We start from the raw sequence: 20,817 nt of genomic DNA on the forward strand, positions 1-20,817 counted from the left end.
TAGCACCATGTAAATTCATCCAGCAACTCGTCCACCATTGGGATGGGGAACTTGTCTTTAATTGTCTGCAAATTCAGTTGCCTATAGTCAAAACAAAACCTCCATGATATCCTTTTTACGCACCAGTAAAACAGGTGATGAGAAGGGAGACCTACTGTGCTGGATAACTCCTGAGCGAGCATATTCAGGCACTGTCTTTCGATTTCACCTTTCTGTATATGTGGGTAACGATAAGGATGCACCACCACTAGATCTATGCTCAACTTCAAGCGAATGCGGTGATCACAGTGACGCACTGGTGGTAGACCAGTAGGGTCATTAAATAAATCTACAAATGGTGTAAGTAATGGAGCTAACTTTCAATCACCAATGTTCTGAAGTTGTAAAGTGTGAAGTGCGTTAGGCACCTGTGCCATAATACCCTGTAATGTAATCTGGCCCTGTTGTGCTGCAAATGTCATAGTCCGAGCCTGAAAGTCCCACAATATAGGGCCTAATAACTGAAGCCATTTTACCCCGAGCACCAAATCAAATCCTGCCAAAGGAATAACCAGTAAGTCCGCCTTAAATGAATGTCCCTCAATTGTAAAAGGGGTGTTTGCACATAACCCCACACTAGCAATTTTAGCCCCATTAGCCATTGAAACCGAGAGACCGTTTTGTTGTTGAATTTCTAATCCCAATTGTTTCGTTGCGGGCTCACTGATAAAATTATGTGTGCTGCCAAAATCAACTAAAGCAAGTAACAGGAGATGGTGTAACTTGTCCTTTACCTGCATGGTATTAGAACTACGTAGGACATGCATGACATGGATGGAGAGCTCTGGGTCTTGTTGTTCCTCTTCAACCAATTCAATTTCATGAAGCTCTTCTGGACCTTCTTCCCAAAGTTCAATACTGAATAATCGTTTGTAGGTATGGCCTGGAAGAAATTGTTCATCACAATTAAAACAGAGGTCCTTGGCCTTTCTCGCCTCCATTTCCTATCTAGTTAAGAATTTACGTAGAAGATTGTGGGGGGGCACACTTGTAGACTGGCCAGCACGGTTAGGGGCAGAGGAGCCAAAACGTGGTCTAGGTGCAGTACCCAGTAGTCTGTTGGTCCAAAATGGTTTTTGGCCTAATGATTCCCTCAGAACTCTTTGTTTCTATTCCACAGCCCTGGCATAATTCATGGCTGAGTCCAAATCTGTCGGACCAAGTAATTCTACTTCCAAACGAACCGCCTCAGTCAAGCCCGCATTAAAAATCTGAACATGTAGATGAGGAGGAACAAATTCACTTGCTTGGGCCAACCTTTCTTGAAATGTTTTCTGGTACAATTCTAAGGTGCCAGTCTGCTTATAGTTGATCAATTCCCCCACTGGGTTGCTACTAACTGGAGGTCCAAACCTCATCTGGCAAGCATGTTTAAAATGTAGCCAATCTTGAATGGAATGGACATTTCGGTAGTGATGGAACCACATGAGCGTTTCATCGAGCAAGTGGTAGACGGCCAGTGTGACCTTGTCCACATCCACCATTTGTTGATGATAGAAAAATTGATCACATTTCATGAACCAAAGTAAAGGATATTTAGATCCATCATATGTAGAAAAGTTGAGTTTAAAATACCTGGGAACCGTAGTTGGTCCCTGTGCGTGAGCAACCATGGGGACAGGTTGTTGGCGCAGTGGTGGGGGTGGTGGTGGTGTGAAGTGTGGGTGATGTGCTACCAGTGGTTGAAAGTTGGTTGCTGGTGATGGCGCTGCCGATTGAAGTGCAACAAGCTGGCGGATGACGGTTTGGAGAGACGATTCCAACGTGTGCAATGTATTATGAATGTTAGTAATTTCAGCACCTTGAAGAGTGGATATTTGTTGAAGATCTAAAAGCACTTGATGTATGTCCTCTGGAGAAGAGGAGCCAACGAGGGTGAACCTGTCTGATACCACGTTGTTAGGATCCTCATGAGCCATGGATCTTGTCACCCTCATCTCTTCTCTTCCTTCCATTGCCTTGCTTGACGTTGAGGTAGATTGATGGAGTGATGAAGAAAGAATTTCGGAAAGGGGAATTGGGGGGAAATGGGGGAGAGCTTGAAGGAGTTCTCAACCTGTTAACTAAATTACTCTAGGCAAAATTATAACTCAATTGCTATCTTTCAATAACCTAGTCGTCCCCTTAAATAGGGTTGAGGACGCCAAAAACAATTCAAACCCTTGGATCACTGGTTCAAGCCAAATAAATTCTAAACCAAACCAAACCAAAATCAATTACATGAAAATTGAAAACCACATTAATTAATTCCTATGTCTGCTAGTAACTCGTGATGCTATTAAGTCCATAACATAGAGCTTCAGAGGGAGGGTTAGGAATAAAGGCCATAACCCTTCTTACTCCAGCTTTTTCCCAATGGGTTTCTCTCCCTTTTTCTCCATGAGCTAAATTCATGGAGTCCTGAAAATCAACAGATATTGAGGCCACCTCTTCTTCAATAATAATGTCTCATCCAAAGAGACACAATAACAACAGTTGAAATGGGCTTGGAGCCCATATAACACGAACCAAAATAATCCTTGTAAATTTTTTGCCTAAATTAATCTAATGCAAGTATTTTTACCAAATAATATGCTAACCAAGGAATAATTTGTCAATACTTCAAAATAATAATCTAGTCGAAAAATATTTACCGAGTCGTATCGAATCAAATAGTAGATCAATATATCTGAGTTGTGGAAGAAATATGTATAAACTTGGATCTAGACACTTATACCAAGGTAGAAAATCAGTGGGTCATGTCTGACTTGACTCACCAAGTTGAATCTATCTGGGTTGACTTAGTCGAAATAGAACCTCGGGTGGCAGGTTCGCTGGTTTGACTTGGGCGAGTCCGGTCTGAGGTTCAGTAGGCGTTGAACCGACGCTTGATTAAGTTAGTTTCCTAAGTTAGGAAACATAAATAAGGCACCAATGCCTTCTTCTTCCCCGCTTCCGAATAGAACGGAAAACCAAAGGAAACTTTTCGACAACAGCAAAATATCTCTCTCGAAGAATCAACAGAGGAACTTTTCGAACAAGGATGACAACCAACCTGGCAATAAAATCGGCTGAATCTTCCCGGAATAAACCAACCGATAGCTATGAGAGCCAACCGATTATTGGAATATCAATCCGAGGAGCCAGATACTTTCGAAAATAAGAATAACAGAGGTAGCCGCCGGGCCAGATTTTAATAAGTTTCATAAGTTAGGAAACGAGTAATTTTTCAACAGTAACTTCTTCTTCTCCGACCAGTGCTAGTTTCCCTGATTTATCATCCAGAAACGACAACAAAGATGGTGATCAGGAAGCTTAGCAAAGATACAGCCAAAGAAAACTTCTCAAATAAAAATCAATTCAACAGATGAATCAGCAACATGAATGGAGAAAATATCTCATGACATTGGAAATACGGTTCCGCCAGAATTACCAACACATCAGAGTTGTCGTTCTTTGAAGCTGAAAATAAACTCGTTATGGAAAGGCCAACGAAAAACAAGGAGATTGACATAGGAAATCCTAATAGAGTCAATCTGATCTAGCGAAGAACTTCCAGTAATAACAATGCCAGTCGAAGATTACCTCTGAGAGATTGTTGAGGACTCAATAGCTAACCGAGTCACCCAAAGGAGGCGCCATTGACTCACTAAGTTAATTGCTTTTACTTTCATATTTTATATTGCTTTTAAGCATATTTTTCTTTAAGTATTTAAGGCTAGATGTCGTAGGGGCAGAATTATAATTATTAAACCCTAAACTCTATTTGAGTCTGTTGTGGACTCAATAGCACACCAAGTCACACAACGAAGGAGGCAACAACAACTCACTCAATAGGATTTATTTCTTATATTACTTTGAGTAGGATTTATTTCTTATATTGTTTTAAGTAGGAGTTATTTCTAATTACTTTTATATGTAGGGGCATTAAGGGAATTATTATAACCCTAACCCTAAAACTCTATGACATGATCTATTTAAAGGAAATAATGAATGAAATAGGTAAGCTTTGAGATTTTAGAATAACCTAGTGTAAACAGGCTGAGATCACCTCATGATCTCGAGTTTAAGGTTTACTCCAAAATTCCAATCTATCCTTCACTCTCCATTGCCATCTATCTTCAGCCACCTTCGTCCATCATCATCCATAGCTGGAAGAGGAGCTTCCTGCCCCCTTTCTGAGCCCAAAGAGAGGGTCTTCCCTTCTCCTCAGCTTCAACAGCAAGCAGGGGTTCTAACCCTCTTTACGAGCAGAAAAAGGAAGGGTTTCTGGTTCTTCCACGTGAAGGACTGGTGCAACTCCTCTAGTTTGGGAATCATCACAGAAATAGAGTAGAAACATCCATCAATGTGAGCCAAGGGCTACCCCTAAGCTAGGACTTCAATCCTAGCACGAGCAGCAACCAAATCAGGGTTGAAACCCTGATTTACGTGAGCAAGAAAAGGTACCTCTTTCAATTTTCTCTCCACGTGATAATATTTCAATTCTAGCTATAATTCTAGCACTAGAGGGGTTCATCAAAAGGGAGACTGATCACGTGTGGAAGACCAGTCAAAGAAGGGATCTTTAACCCTCCTTACCGAGTCCAACAATTCAATACCAGTGTTGGATTCACAAATCCCATGCCGTGTTACTCGATCCATGACCCGGGACCGTAACAACGTGGTATCAGAGCAGGGTAACATGGGGGATACTCTCAGCAATGAAGAAATCCAAATCAGGATACAAAAGATAGAAGATAGCCTTGAAACAGCACAACCAGTGTTGGGGAAGATTTGTGGTTTGGAAGAAGAGATGAGCCGAGTCATCAGCGTGCTAATTGAGCTGAAGGCAAAGAGACATCAGAGCCCAAAGGTGAGAGAGGTTGCTCAACCATATCACAGAAGAGGGGAGCAGTGGCCTCGGCGCACTGCTGTCCAAGGACCCCAGCATGGAGGCACAGTTCCAAGGTACACCAAGTTAGAGTTTCCCTCTTTCAATGGTTCAGTTGATCCCTTAATTTGGTTGCATAGATGTGAAAATTTATTTTTGAACCAAGGGACTACTGAATGGGATAAGGTGCAACTAGCCTCTTTCCATATGACAGATGAAGCCATGTTATGGGTTACTCAAGTAGAAAAAGAGAGACTAGAGATGACTTGGGGAGAATTTAAAAATTTATGCATAGTTAGATTTGGCCCTCCCGCCAACAGCAACCTCCTGGGGGAGTTAGTCCTATTGCGACAAACTGGTTCGGTGGAACAATATCAAAAACTGTTCCAGAAAAAGTTGGTTCGTGCTGGTGATAGGGTATTGGTTGACCAAGAGGTCTCCCTATTCACAACGGGTCTCAATGAGTATTTACGGCTAGTTGTAGAACTCCTTATGCTTACGGATTTAGCTCACGCAATGAATATGGCCCGAGCAATGGAACAACGAAGTTGAAGCAATGGAAGCCGGGTTGGTCGGATGAGAGGAACACTTCCTCCACGTGGCAAGGGCACCGCTATACTTTATTTCAGGGAGCATCTCCAGCAGCACCATCCTCCAGACACACTCCGACTACGACTCGGGTAGCCGATCCCCGCCCTGGTAATCCCTTACCGAACTTTATCAAAAAATTAACGAGTGCAGAGAAGGCAGAAAGGCAGTCAAAAAATTTATGTTATAACTGCGATGAGCAGTATCGGGTGGAGCACCAATGTAAATGATTGTTTTGGCTTGAGGTGGAGGATTCAAAGGATCCAAAGGAGCCAGAGGATATTATCGAAGAGAAACCACCAGAGATATCCTTGCTTGCTATTACTGGGCAGAAATCGCCTAACACAATGCAAGTCTGAGCTCATGTCATCGACCAAGAATTGGTGGGACTAGTCGACTTGGGGAGTACACACAATTTTTTAAGTTTGACAGCCGCACAGCACCTCCAGCTCCAGATACACACTCATCCGACAACCACCGTCTCAGTGGCCAATGGAGAGAAGGTCCCTAGCTATGGGATTACTAAAGCATAAACTTTTTCCATTGGCTCTACTTCGTTTAATGCTGGATTTTTTGTTTTTCCCCTGGCGGGATTTGATATGGTATTAAGCATTAAATGGTTACAAACGTTGGGGCCCATTCTCTGGGACTTTTTGGCTTTAACCATGAGCTTTGATTTGGTCGGGAGTCGGGTGCTCTTACAGGGCTGTCAGGTGGATAGGGCCCACCACATGCACACTTTGCAAACACAGGAACAACCTGACAGTACTAGTGATGGTTTGGTTCAGGAGTTCTCTGACCTCTTCCAAGAGCCTCCGGGTTTGCCTCCCCTGAGGCACTATGACCACAGGATCTGTCTGAAACAAAGATTTGAGGTAGTGGTCGTGCGACCGTACCGTTACCCACACCTTCAGAAGGACGAGATAGAGCCTCAGTGCCAAGAGATGTTGAAATAGGGTCTTATCCATCGCAGTCGCTCCCCGTTCTCTTCACCCATCTTACTTGTGAAGAAACATGATGGGACATGGAGGTTCTACGTGGATTATCGGGAGTTAAACGTGCAGACAATGAAAGACAAGTTTCCGATTCCGGTAGTGGATGAGCTCCTGGATGAGTTACATGGGTTGTGGTTATTCACTAAACTCGACCTCCGATCGAGATACCATTAGGTCCGAATGCACCCCTCTGATATCAAGAAGACGGCATTTTGCACGCATCACGGCCACTTTGAGTTCGTCGTCATGCCGTTCAGGTTATCCAATGCACCCTCCACTTTTCAAGCTTTAATGAACGAGGTATTTAGCCCCTAACTTCAAAATTTTGTTCTTGTGTTTTTCGATGATATTCTTATATATTGCAAGTCGGTTGAGGAGCACTTGGCACACTTGAGGATTGTTTTCAACTTGTTACGAGCACATCAGCTCTATTTAAAACATTCCAAGTGTTCATTTGCGGCTTCACATGTGAGATATCTGGGACACATTATCTCACATGAGGGGGTTACGGCAGATCCCGAGAAGATCCGAGTTATTCACGAGTGGCCGAAGCCACAGTCTTGTTCTACATTACAGGATTTTTTGGGTCTTCCGGGCTACTATCGTAAATTTTTTCAGAACTATGGGCCGATGGCAGCACCATTGACCAGTCTGTTCAAGAAAAATTCCTTTTATTTGGAATGAGGAGGCCACCAAGTCATTTATGGCACTCAAAGCTGCCCTCACATCCGCACCAGTATTACAACTTCCCAATTTTGACGAATTATTTGTGGTAGAGTGCGACGCTTTGGGCGTGGGCATTGGGGCCATTTTACAGCAGCTGGGCCATCCTATTGCGTATTTTAGTAGACAGTTGGCAGTCCGCCATCACAAGCTGGCAGCCTATGAGCGAGAATTGATTGGGTTGGCCAAGGTGGTCCAACATTGGAGGCCTTATCTCTGGGGTCAGGCTTTTCTCATACGCACAAATCACTATAGCCTTAAATTCCTACTAGAACAGCGTTTGACGACGTCAACATAGCAGCACTGGATCAGTAAGTTGTTGGGGTTTGACTTCTCGGTGGAATATCATGCGGGGAGATTAAATAAGGTGGCAGACGCCTTGTCACGGTGTTTTGAGGATCAATAGTCGGTCTATTCGATCAGCCAGCCGAGATTTCTCATCCTGGACTTGGTGAGAGATGAACATGCCATTGACCCTGCACTGCAAGAACTACATCAAAATATTTCGGCAGGGACAATGAATTCGAAGTGGTCCATCCAGGATTCACTTATTTATTACAAGCAGTAGTTTTTCCTTCCACCTAAGTCCGAGTTGATTCCAGCTATTCTCTCGGTCTACCATGATAGTACACACAAGGGGATACAGAAGAATTTGCACAGAATTCGAGCTGATTTTTACTGGCAAACCATGAAACCCTCTATTGCGACGAATATGGGTGACTGTCAGGTCTGCCAGCGAAACAAAGTTGAGCACTTGAGTCCAACCGGTCTTCTCCAGCCTCTGGCCCTTCCTACGTAGGTTTGGGCCAACATTTCGATGGATTTTGTGGAAGGTCTACCCCTGTCCTCCAGCAAATTCGTAGTTTTCGTGGTGGTTGATAGATTCTCCAAGTAGGAACATTTTATACCACTGGCTCATCCTTATACAGCAACACGGGTTGCGCAGACTTTCCTGGAGTAGATAGTCCGCTTACATGGCATTCCAGAATTCATTGTGAGTGACAGAGATGCAGTTTTCACGAGCACCTTTTGGCGGGAACTTTTTCGCTTGAGTGAGACTATATTGAAGTTCTCCTCCGCCTATCATCCACAGACAGACGGGCAGACAGAGGTGGTCAACTGCACCATCGAGATGTATCTACGGTGCTTGGTGGGTGATCGTCCACGGTAATGGGTTCAATGGCTTCCGTGGGCCGAATACTGTTACAACACTTTGGTCCACTCTGCCTTGCAATCCACTCCTTTCCGGGTTATATATGGTCGGGATCCACCTCGCCTTCTCTCTTACAACCCAGGGTCCACCCACGTGGACACGATTGATCAGGCACTCATGGACCGGGATCTGCTACTACAGAATATCACAGAACGGCTACAATGCGCTCAAGCTTGGATGAAGGATGTCTACGACAAAGGCCACCGTGATGTCTCTTTTGAGGTTGGGGGTTATGTGTGGCTACGACTCCAGCCCTACCGTCAGTAATCACTTGCGGGACCTCCACGACATAAGCTCTCTCCTAGATTTTTTGGGTCGTTTCCCATTCTTTGACGCGTGGGACCAGTCACCTATTAGTTCAAATTATCGGACATGGCCAAACTTCATGATGTGTTTTAGGTCTCTCTTTTGAAACCACATTCCGGAGCGCAGCCTACATCCACTCCACGCCTACCACCGATTGATAATGGCGAGCTTATTCTTAACCTTGCTGCGATGTTACTCGCTCGGCTGACCAATGACCATTGGGAGATTCTCGTTTAGTGGATGGACATTGACCACGACGCTGCAACATGGGAACGTGCGGACATCTTCAAACAAGTCTACCCAGCTTTTGAGCTTGAGGACAAGCTCTTTCTCCAAGGGGAGGCAGATGTTGTGGACTCAATAGCACACTGAGTCACACAATGAAGGAGGCAACAACAACTCACTCAATAGGATTTATTTCTTATATTACTTTGAGTAGGATTTATTTCTTATATTGTATTAAGTAGGAGTTAGTTCTTTCTCATTACTTTTATATGTAGGGCCATTATGGGAATTAATGTAACCCTAACCCTAAAACTCCATGACGTGATCTATTTAAAGGAAATAATGAATGAAATAGGTAAGCTTTGAGATTTTAGAACAACCTAGTGTAAACAGGCTGAGATCACCTTTTGATCTCAAGTTTAGGGTTTACTCCAAAAATCCAACCTATCCTTCACTCTCCATTGACATCCATCTTCATCCACCTTCGTCCATCATCATCCATAGCTAGAATAGGAGCTTCCTGCCCCTTTTCCGAGCCCAAAGAGAGGGTCTTCTCTCCTCCTCAGCGTCAACAGCAAGCAGGGGTTCTAACCCTCTTGACGACAAAAAAATGAAGGGTTTCTGGTTCTTCCACGTGAAGGACTGGTGCAACTCATCTAGTTTGGGAGTCATCACGGAAACAGAGCAGAAACATCCATCAATATGAGCCAAGGGCTACCCCTAAGCTAGGACTTCAATCCTAGCACGAGCAGCAACCAAATCAGAGTTGAAACCCTGATTTACGTGAGCAAGAAAAGGTACCTCTTTCAATTATCTCTCCATGTGATAATATTTCAATTCTAGCTATAATTCTAGCACTAGAGGGGTTCATCAAAAGGGAGACTGACCACGTGTGGAAGACCAGTCAAAGAAGGAATCTTTAACCCTCCTTACCGAGTCCAGCAACTCAACACCAGTGCTGGATTCACAAATCCCACGCCGTGTTACTCGATCCATGACCCGGGACCGTAACAACGTCAAACGCTATTTAGAGGGTCAAGGAATGAAGAGTAGGAAAGCAATTATTTTTAGGATAAACAGGGTTTAAGAGTTCTCCTTAACGAGATCTAGGGTTTGGAGTTCTCCTTGATAAGCTCTAGGTCCATAAGAGGTCCCTAAACCTCTTACCGAGAGCAGCATCACCTACCTGTGCTGAACTCATCTTTCTCACTCTGGATTCACCACTCCTATGCCGAGTTACTAGATCCATGGCTAGGGGCCATAACAAAGATATCCTTGGAGGCACGGTCTCGATGACAGTGGATCAATTGGCAGAGACAACCAGCAGCTCGTCTTTCGTCAAAAAATTTCAGCAAAGATAAGAGGCCGAAATTAGCAGAATGATAATGCCGGTTCTCATGGATGTTTTCTGCTTTTGATGAGATTGATGTTCTCACTGGAACGAGATTGACTCCTACTAGATTACAGTGGAAACAGCAGAGCCAGGCGAGAAAGTGATCGCCGAGTCTCTAGGAACTGCAACGGAACAGTTATTCATGACAAAGATATCAAAGATAGATGACAAATGGTGATTAGAAGCATGATGGCATTGATCAAAAGCGAGTGATTAATTCCAAAAACGAGACTACAATATCTTCCTCCTATTGCATCTCTCAAGGCACCTTTCATTGTCGATGAAGCAAAAGCAGAGAAAAGCAAATAACAATAATATGACGGGTTTAAAAAACTAATAAAAATATGAGCAAAGATAAATAAATAAATAATGGATTTCTTTGAATATGAAAACCATAGATGGGAGTTCTCAAAATCAATGCTCTGATACCATGTTGATTTTCAGGAATCCATGGATTTAGATCATGGAGAAAAAGAGAAAAGGACTCATTGGGAAGGTTATGGACTTGATATTCTAACTCTGCCCCCGAAGTTCCATTTATAGATTAATGAAACTACTGTATTACAATAATACCCCTGAACTTAAGGTTTAGGGTTTAGGATTTTAAAGTTAGAACTTTAACCTAATTATATCAATGCCATCTCTATGAGATGATCATTTATTTACCATCCTTCCATCATTGTATGGACCTATGGGCCTTCTCCTTGATGTATGGGCCTTGAGCCCATCTTCCACATCTCTTGGATGTGTGGGTCGTCCTTGGTCTTATGGGCTTGGGCTCATCTTCCAACACACTTGGATATGTAGGCCTTCTTTAGTCGTGTGGGCTTGGGCCCTATCTTCCAATAATATATTTTGAATATATCACTAAGCATGATCGATCATCCCACCAAATTGATTGATCAATCAGAACCTTGCCAGTAAGGGTCTTCATGCATGATTAATCAAATGAAAATACATTGCTCGATCATACTTGTATTGCACAGCCAAAGGGAATCTTGATTTATTGATCAACCATTAACAATGATCGATCAACTTAACTTTTCTAGAGCAATGGTAAAGTATTGATTAACCTAATGGTAAAGTATTGATTAACTAGTCTATTGATCAATAAGTCACTGTTTGATAGAAAAGTAGTTGTTATGATCGATTGATTGATCAATCACTTATAAGTGATCGATCAATCAACAGGAAAATATCGTCTAGTTTGAGTTGGGGAAGCTATAAATACCCCACCAATGTTAAGCTGTGGAGCCTAATTAACGTCTTACGCTGAGTTGGTCATGGATTGACCTTCGAGGTAAGGTCATCGTGGGGGTGGAAAGGGGGGGTACGAAGCCACACTCCCAGGGGTAAGGGGGTGGAGCCCCCATCAGATCTACTATTAGGGTTTTATGATCTTAGCCCGAGGAGCATCTCGAATTGCAGCCCAAGAGGTTAGAGAGAAACACCTGTAAGAGTACAATTTCCCTTGTAAAGTTTTTCATCTTCATAGTGAATTACTATAGCTGTGGAAAATAATACGTAGTCTCACCTTGAGGCGAACCTGTATAAATCTTTTTGTCCTTTTCCATGCTTGCTTTTTCCTTCTTCCATGTTTATTATTATTTCTCTCGTTAGTTTGGAATTAGGGTGTCTAATTCCTAACAACTGGTATCACAGCTTTGGTTCATGATTGAGTGCAATAGCTGGCAGAGAAGGATAGACATTTGAAATAAACAAGTTCGATAGTATGGATTTTGCGATCTGGAGGATGCAGATCGAAGATTATCTTTACAGTAAAAAGTTGCATGCACCACTTATGGATATGAAACCAAAAGTTATGAAAGATGATGAGTGGAATCTCCTCGATACACAGGTGTTGGGAATAATCCTGTTCACACTATCGAAAAATGTTGCTCACAACTTGGCATCGAAGAAAAGCACAGCGAGATGATGAAGATTTTGTCGAACATGTTTGAGAAGCCTTATGCAAATAATAAGGTACATCTCATGAAAAAACCTCTTCAATTTAATGATGACAGAAAATACATCAGTGGCATCATATTTGAACGAGTTTATCACAACTGTCAATCAATTGACCTCAGTTCAAATTAAATTTGATGATGAGGTTTGTGCTTTAATTCTTTTGGCGTCTCTGTCAAATTGTATGGAACCTATGAGGGTTGTGGTCAGCAACTCTGTAGGCAATGGGAAGTTGATTTTTAATTATGTTTGGGATACCATTCTTGCAGAGGAAGTTCGTAGAAATGACTCTAAAGAATCATCGACATCTAATTCTTCCCTAAGTGTTGATACTAGGGGGAGGAACTTTGAGAGAAATTCCAACAAGGGCAATGGTAGAGGGAAATCAAGGAATAGAAGAAGCATATCCAAATTTGGAAGGAATGTGGAGTGCTAGAATTGTGGCAAGTTTGGTCACATAAAGAAGAACTGCAGAGCACCGAAGAAGGATGAATAGAAAGGTGATGTAATAAATGCGGTGACCGAAGAAGTACAATATGTTTTACTCTTGTTGGTTAATAGCCCTATTGATTCTTGGGTGTAAGATTTAGGGGCTTGTTTTCATACCACTGTGCACCGTGAATTCATGGAGAATTACGTTGTTGGAGATCACAGGAAGGTGTGTATTGTTGATGGAGAACCTTTGAATATTGTCAATATTGGTAATGTCAGTTTGAGGATGTCAAACAGGTTAGTGTGGAAAATTCACAAGGTGAGACATGTGCCAAAATTGATGCGTAATCTAATCATAGTATGGCAGCTTGATGGTGAAGGTCATAATGTGAATTTTAATGGGGTTACCTAGAAAGTCACTAAGGGAGTCATGATTATTGCACGAGGAGTTAAAACTGGAACTTTTTACCTCACTTCCAGTTGTAGAGAGACAGTTGCAGTTACTGATGCTATTATTGATTCTGACTTGTGGCATTATAGGTTCAGTCACATGAGTGAGAAGGTAATGAATGTGCTTCAGTCCAAAGGAAAGCTACAAGCTATATTTTCTGTAAGAAGAAAAGCGTTAGCTTTTCTAATGCTAGAAAGGAGCAAAAGATAGCAAAATTTGAGTTAGTTCACACAGATGTGTGGGGGCCTTCAACTGTTACTGCCCTTGGTGGTTTATCATGTATTTATCATGCAAGCAGAAAGGTATGGGTTTATTTCCTGAAAAAGAAATTTGATGTCTCTGATACCTTGAAGAGATGGAGAGCAATGGTTCAGAATGAGACAAATTTGAAGGTGAAGTGCTTGCAGTCAGATAATGGGAGGAGAATACATAGATGATGATTTCAAACGATATTGTGTTGATAATGGAATCAAGATGAAGAAGACCATTTTTGGAAAACCTCAACAGAATGGTGTGGCAGAGAGGATGAATAAGACTTTGAACGAGCGTGCTAGGATCATGAGATTGCATATGTGATTGCCAAAGATGTTCTAGTTTGAGGCTATTAGCACTGCTGCCTATTTGATCAATAGAGGTTCCTCAACACCATTGGATTACAAAATACCAGAAGAGGTCTTGAGCGACAAAGAGGTAAACCTTTCTTTCTCAAAAGTTTTTGGTTGTGTTTCTTATTTTCACATTAACTCTCCTGTTAGAAGTAAACTTGATGCTAAATCTAAAATATGTTTCTTTATTGGCTATGGTGGTACCGAGTTTGGTTATTGCTTCTGGGATGACCAAAGTCGTAAGGTTATTAGGAGCAAGGATGTGATCTTCAATGAAGGTGCCTTGTATAAAGATAGGTTGAGAACAAAGTCTGATTGAACAAGTGATGAAGCCAAGAAATCTGAAGTGATTCAATTGAAAGATCTTCTAGTTATTGGGATGGAGAATATTGCTAGGGAAGACCAGGAAAACATACCCGATAAGTAAATTAGAACATTCCTATTGTTGTAAGATAGGGTCCAAACCCACACAACCAAGGAAAAGCCACATATCCAAGTGTGTTGGAAGATGGGCTCAAGCCCATAAGACCAAGGAAGACCCATGCATCCAAGAGATATAGAATACGGGCTCAAGGCCCACATATCAAGGAGAAGGCTCACAGGCCTACATACAATGATGGCAGTATAGTAAATAAAAGGATAGAGCCGACATTGATGTAATTAAGTTAAAGTTCCAAACCCTTAGTTCATGGGTATTATTGTAATATAATAGTTTTATTAATATTTAAATAGAGCTTCAAGGAGAGGGTTAGGACATCAAGTTCATAACCTCTTCTTCCTCTAGTTTTCTCCCAATGAACCCCTCTTTTTTTTTCCATGAGTTAAATCCTTGGAGTCCTAAAAATCAACATGGTATCAGAGCTTTTGATTTTTGGGACTCGTAGTATGGTTATAGAGTTCGCCGGTCACCTTAGTTTTTAGAATTCTAAATCTCTTTTTTCTTTCTTGTTATTTTCTTCCCCAAACTATAGTTTTTTATTTTTTTAAAGTAAAGGTTCAATTTTGTGTCGATGCCATCCTACATCTCCATCCTTCGTGTCGAGTTTATGGTTGAGAATTTATTTAGTCAACAGTAATTCAGCAATTTTTGGTCTCCATTCTTTTGGCGAGCGGGAGTTTTCTCCGTCGAGAGTTTTCTGGTGTTATCTCTTATTTCAGAAAACTTTTATGTTGGTTTCCGAGTTATCTATCTGTGTTACAAACAGTGTTGCGACAAATTTGTTTACGTTTTTGGGGATTGAAGACGACTATTCTTTGTTGACTTAATCCGCCGAGCGACATTACCATCCAGAATTTTTTTTCTACTGCATATTATATTCTAGCCAACATGTTCTCTACTGGAAATATCAATTTGAGAAAGTCCTTTGTTGGCTCCTCTCCTTGCGCTAGCTCCATTGCGGTTGGTGGTCATTAGCAGCTAGATTGAATTTTTTTGTTCCTGGAAAGCTCTCCTTGATTTATCTCTGCTTTGTCTAGAAAGTTGCCTTCTGAAGAGCTCTGGTTGTTCGCTCTGGTCAGAAGCGGAGGAAGACGACTACCGTTTTAAATTGTTTCCAAAGTTAGGAAAGAGAATTAGATCTAGCGCATTACAAAGTGAATATATTATTCTTGCCAAGTTTCCCGAGAGCTAGGACTCTGTTGGAAGATGAAGGCATATTATACAAAAAAAAGATTTTATACATCATTTGCAGCAAGTTGGGGGTTCATGTTGTCCTCTCACCCCCAGCTTGAGGGGGAGTGTGTGAAGACAAGACCCAAGCCCACATGCCCAAGGAAGGCTCACATATCCAAGTGTATTAGAAGATGGGTCCAAGCCCATAAGACCAAGGAAGACCCATGCAACAAAGAGATATAGAAGATGGGCTCAAGGCACACAGATCAAGGAGAAGGCCCATAGGCCCACATACATTTATGGTAGGATGGTAAATAAGGGGTCATCTCATAGAGATGGTATTGATGTAATTAAGTTAAAGTTCCAATTAAAACCCTAAACCTTAAGTTCAAGGATATTATTGTAATACAGTAGTTTCATAAATCTATAAATAGAGCTTCCAGGGGAGGGTTAGGAATCATCAAGTCCATAACCCTTCTTCCTCCAGTTTTCTCCCAATGGGTTTCTCTCCTTTTTATCCATGAGCTAAATCCATGGAGTCCTGAAAATCAACATGGTATCAGGGCTTTGATTTTCAGGACTCCAACTATGTTTTTTCAGGTTTCATTATCCTCCCTGTAGGGTTAGAAAATATTTTTTTCTCTTCCTTTATTAATCTCGTGCATTATTTTTTTTTTGCTTTCTGATTTTGATTAAATCATATTGGCTTGGAGTCTTGAGTTCAGTATCCTTGCTTGTCATTCTTTTTCGTCTGTCGTCTCCGTCCCCATCTAGTCCATCCTGCTCTATTGTTGTTTATCTAACTGTTTGATCGCTGCTGATTTCTCGTCCCTATTGATCGCTTAGGTCAACTGACTAGGGCCACTTATTTTCTACCTTGGTATATGTGCCCAAGATTTTGGTGCCACTCGGTAAAAAAAATTTCTCTAGCTCGATTATTATTTTTGAAGAATTGACAAATTATTCCTTGGTCAACATATTATTTGGTACAAATATGTGCATTAGATTATTTCATGGATCATTTTACAAAGATTATTTTGGGTCATGTTAAATGGCCCCAAGCCACACCCATTTTAGCTACTACTATTGTGTCTCTGTTGATGAGACATTATTATTGAAGAAGAAGTAGCCTCATACCATTATTTATTTATGTCCCCGTAAAAAATATCAAAATTATTTATGGTTGGGAATCCATGATGAAGGTACTTCATCCCCGTAAAAAATGTCAAATTTTTTATGGTTGGGAGTCCATGACAAAGGAACTTCATCCCTATCAAAAATATCAAAATTATTTGTGGTTGGGAGTCCATGATGGAGGAACTTCATCCCCGTCAAAAATATCAAATTTACTTGTGGTTGGGAATCCATTACGGAGGAACTTCATCCCCATAAAAAATATCAACTTTTTGTAGTCGGGAGTCCATGACGGAGGAACTTCACCCCCGTAAAAAATATCAAAATTATATGTGGTTGGGAGTCCATGATGGAGGAACTTCATCCCCGTCAAAAATATCAAAAGTTTTTTGGTTGGAAGTCCATGACGGAGGAACTTCACCACCGTAAAAAATATCAATTTTTTGTGGTTGGAAGTCCATGACAGAGGAACTTATTATTATATTTATGTTACTGCACCCCCCCCCCCCCCCCCCCTACCCCTTCCATTAATATCATATATTACTCTACCACTTGAGCCACTTGAGAGTCGTTGTCCTGTGGAGGGACACAGTGGTGGAGGTGGACACTTCAGAGCAATGTCTTAAAGGCTAGGAGTGATTTACTCTCACTGATATTATACCAGTTGGGGCTCAAGAACGAGAGCACCAATGTGAGGGGGAGTGTTGGAAGATGAAGGCATAATATACAAAAAAATACTTTATACATCATTTGTAGCAAGCTGGGAGTTCATGCTGTCCTCTCACCCCCAGCTTGAGGGGGAGTGTTGGAAGATAGGGCCCAAGCCCAAACGACCAAGGAAGGCTCACATATCCAAGTGTATTAGAAGATGGGCCCAAGGCTATAAGACCAAGGAAGACCCATGCTACCAAGAGATATAGAAGATGGGCTCAAGGCTCACAGATCAAGGAGAAGGCCCATAGACCCACATACATTGATGGTAGGATGGTAAATAAAGGGTCCTCTCATAGAGATGGCACTGATGTAATTAAGTTAAAGTTCCAAGGTTAAAACCCTACACACTCAGTTCAGGGGTATTATTGTAATATAGTAGTTTCATAAATCTATAAATAGAGCTTCAGGGGGAGGGTTAGGAATTGTCAAGTCCATAACCCTTCATCCTTCAGTTTTCTCCCAATGGGTTTCTCTCCTTTTTCTCCATGAGCTAAATCCATGGAGTCCTGAAAATCAACAAACTGAGCTGTTGTTTCTAGATTGCTTCCGCCTAGAGTCCTTCAGTGCCGAGGAAGAAGGACACAATGTTGCTATTAGAAAGTTTCCTTTTGCTGCTGGCTATCTTTAGAAATATTTTTTGGAAACTCCTCTTCTCTGGATAGAAAGTTTCTTCCATAATCTTGTCGTAATTTTTCATCCAAACGCTCTGTTGTCCCGCTCTGTTTGGCATCGGGGCAGAGAAAGAAGATGTTGAAAAATTAAAATTCTTCCTATGTTAGGAAGTCCTAGATTAAATCTGGGCCACACCTGTTCTGCCCAACCCGGATCGGCCAGGTTAACCAAGTGGGCAGGTGCTAGACCCTATTTTGTTCTGCTTGGGTTAATCCAGTGGTCTGGGCCAACCCGATCCAAGTCAACTCGACCTGGTCAACTTGGGTTCGGGTCAACATGACTCGGGCCACTTATTTTTTTGCCTCGGTATACATGTCTAGACCAAAGCTTATACATATATCTATAGTGACTCGGATATATAGGTCTACTATTTGACTCGGCTCGACTAGGTAATATTCTGGCTAAGATTATTATTTTGAAGAATTGATAGATTATACTTTGGTCAACATATTATTTGGTACAGATACATTCATTGGATTATTTCATAGGTCAATTTTACAAGGATTATTTTGGTTCGTGTTATATGGGCCCAAGCTCTTTTCAACTGCTACTATTGTGTCTCTTTGGATGAGACGTTATTATTGAAGAAGAGGTGGCCTCATACCATCATTTATTTGTTCCCATCAAAAATATCAAATGTCAATGGTTGGAATTCCATGACGGAGGAACTTAATACCCTTGTAAAAAATATCGAATGCCAATGGTTTGGATTATATGGAAGAGGAACTTAATACCCCCATCAAAAACATCAAATTTCAATGGTTGGGATTTCATGACAAAGGAACTTAATACCCTGTCAAAAATATCAAATGTCAAAGGTTGGGACACCATGACAGAGGAACTTATTATTACATCTATGTTACTTCCCCTAATTAATATCATATATTACTCTACCGCTTGAGAGTCGTTGTCCTGTGGAGGGACACGGTGGTGGAGGTGGACACTTCAAAGCAATACCGATAGACACACTACCCACAGAAGACGGAGTGTGCCTTACATCTAGCATGAGTTAAGACTGGAGTATGGAACAATGTCTTAGCTGCTAGGAGTGATTTACTCTCACTGATATTATGGCAGTTGGGCTTCATGAATGAAAGCACCAGCGTGAGGGAGAGTATTGGAAGATGAAGGCATATTGGAAGATGTGCCAATTTATACAAAAAAAAATTTATACATCATTTGTAGCAAGTTGGGAGTTCTTGTTGTTCTCTCATCCCCAACTTGAGGGGGAGTGTAGGAAGATAGGGCCCAAGCCCACACGACTAAGGAAGGCCCACATATCCAAGTGTGATAGAAGATGGGCCCAAGCCCATAAGACCAAGGAAGATCTATGCATCCAAGAGATATAGAAGCGGACTTAAAGCCCACATATCAAGGTGAAGGGCCACGGGTCCACATATATTGATGGCAGGATGGTAACTAAAGGGTCATCTCATAGAGATTGCATTGATGTAATTAAGTTAAAGTTCCAGGGTTAAAACCCTAAACCCTAAACCCTAAGTTATGGGGTATTATTGTAATACAGTAGTTTCGTTAATCTATAAATAGAGATTTAAAGGGAGGGTTAGGACATCAAGTTTAAAACCTCTTCTTCCTCTTGTTTTCTCCCAATGAATCCCTCTCTCTTTTTCTCCATGAGCTAAATCCATGGAGTCCTGAACATCAACACCTATGACTAAGCTCAGGAGATCTGCCAGAACTAGCAGACCACCACAGAGGTACACACCTGAACTGAATTACATTTTATTGACTGATAAAGTTGAACCAGAGAGTTATGTGGAAGTCATGCAAGTTGATGAATCAACCAAGTGGGAGTTGGCCATGAAGGATGAGATGGATTCAGTGTTATTGAATTAGACATGGTAGCTAACCGAGTTACCAAAAAGGAAGAAGACCTGGTAGAATAAGTGGGTGCACCACATAAAAGATGAACATAATGGCAGCAAGTAGTACAAGGCAGGTGGTAAAAGGCTTTCAACAATAAGAAAGCATTGACTACACAGAGATTTTCTCTCCAATAGTTAAATTGACTACTATTTAAGCAATGCTTGGACTAGTGGCAAATGACTACTTGCACTTAGAATAGTTAGATGTAAAGACAACATTTCTTCATAGTGATTTTTAGGATGAAATTTACGTGATGCAGCCACATTAGAAAACAAAAATTAGAAAACAACTATTTATTTTTTCATATTTCTGGATTAAAAAAAATTGAACATAACCAACACAATAAGTTAAATCTAAGGGTGATTTGTTCACTACAAAAATTAACAAATAATTCATTAAACAATAACAAATTGAGGCACCACAAGCTCAATTTTTTGGAGAAACATTTTCTCCTCATCTTCTCTCCATGCTTTGACAAGCATGAATCCACCCTTTCCACTGTATTTTGGTTCAAACAAACAAATTTAAATGTTATGAACCCAATAGCAGGCCGAGTCATGCAGAGACGCTTTGGCTGAGTCAGTTACTTAGTTGTTAAGTTACTTAGTCAGTAAGTTAACTCAATTACTTAGTCATTAAGTTTATTTACTTTTCAAGATAAATGTCGTGGAAGGGGCAAATCTGTAATTTTTCTCTTGAACCTTGTTAACATGATCCCTATTTAGGGAAAAGAAGTATTGATTTTAGGTTAAACCAAAGATTTTTGAGTTCTCCTAAATGAGCTCAGGCATGTGCGTTCTCCTCAACGAACCTAGGGTCTCAAGCTTCCCTTCGGTTTGATTTTCTTCTCTCCTCTTCTTCTTCCCTATGAATCACTTTGTGAGATCCGAGACCATAAAACCTTAGTATCAGAGTGGGTACCACGTTGCGAGTTCGACTCCAGGTGTGGGCGATCTCATCATCCCAGATGCGATGACCATGTAATAGTGGACCAGAGTCGCTAGAGTTAGG

The 20,817-nt window shown here is 41.4% G+C and overlaps 1 protein-coding gene across 1 annotated transcript; it reads right to left on the reverse strand.

Annotated features, from left to right (window-relative positions):
- Positions 1-359: 359 nt before the first annotated feature.
- Positions 360-980, reverse strand: LOC137946564 (uncharacterized). Its single transcript, XM_068792905.1, has one exon. The coding sequence runs from the start codon at positions 978-980 to the stop codon at positions 360-362; it is 621 nt and encodes a 206-aa protein (XP_068649006.1).
- Between the last annotated feature and the right edge of the window lie 19,837 nt (positions 981-20,817).

Source organism: Aristolochia californica, unplaced genomic scaffold (assembly GCF_029961685.1).
Source record: "Aristolochia californica isolate CCGP_79_NKW_82.1479 unplaced genomic scaffold, dmAriCali1.0.hap1 SCAF_12, whole genome shotgun sequence".
Taxonomy (NCBI): Eukaryota; Viridiplantae; Streptophyta; class Magnoliopsida; order Piperales; family Aristolochiaceae; genus Aristolochia; species Aristolochia californica.

Coding starts and splice junctions, on each gene's coding strand:
- LOC137946564 (XM_068792905.1), bottom strand. CDS start 980: ATGGAGGCGAGAAAGGCCAAGGACCTCTGTTTTAATTGTGATGAACAA.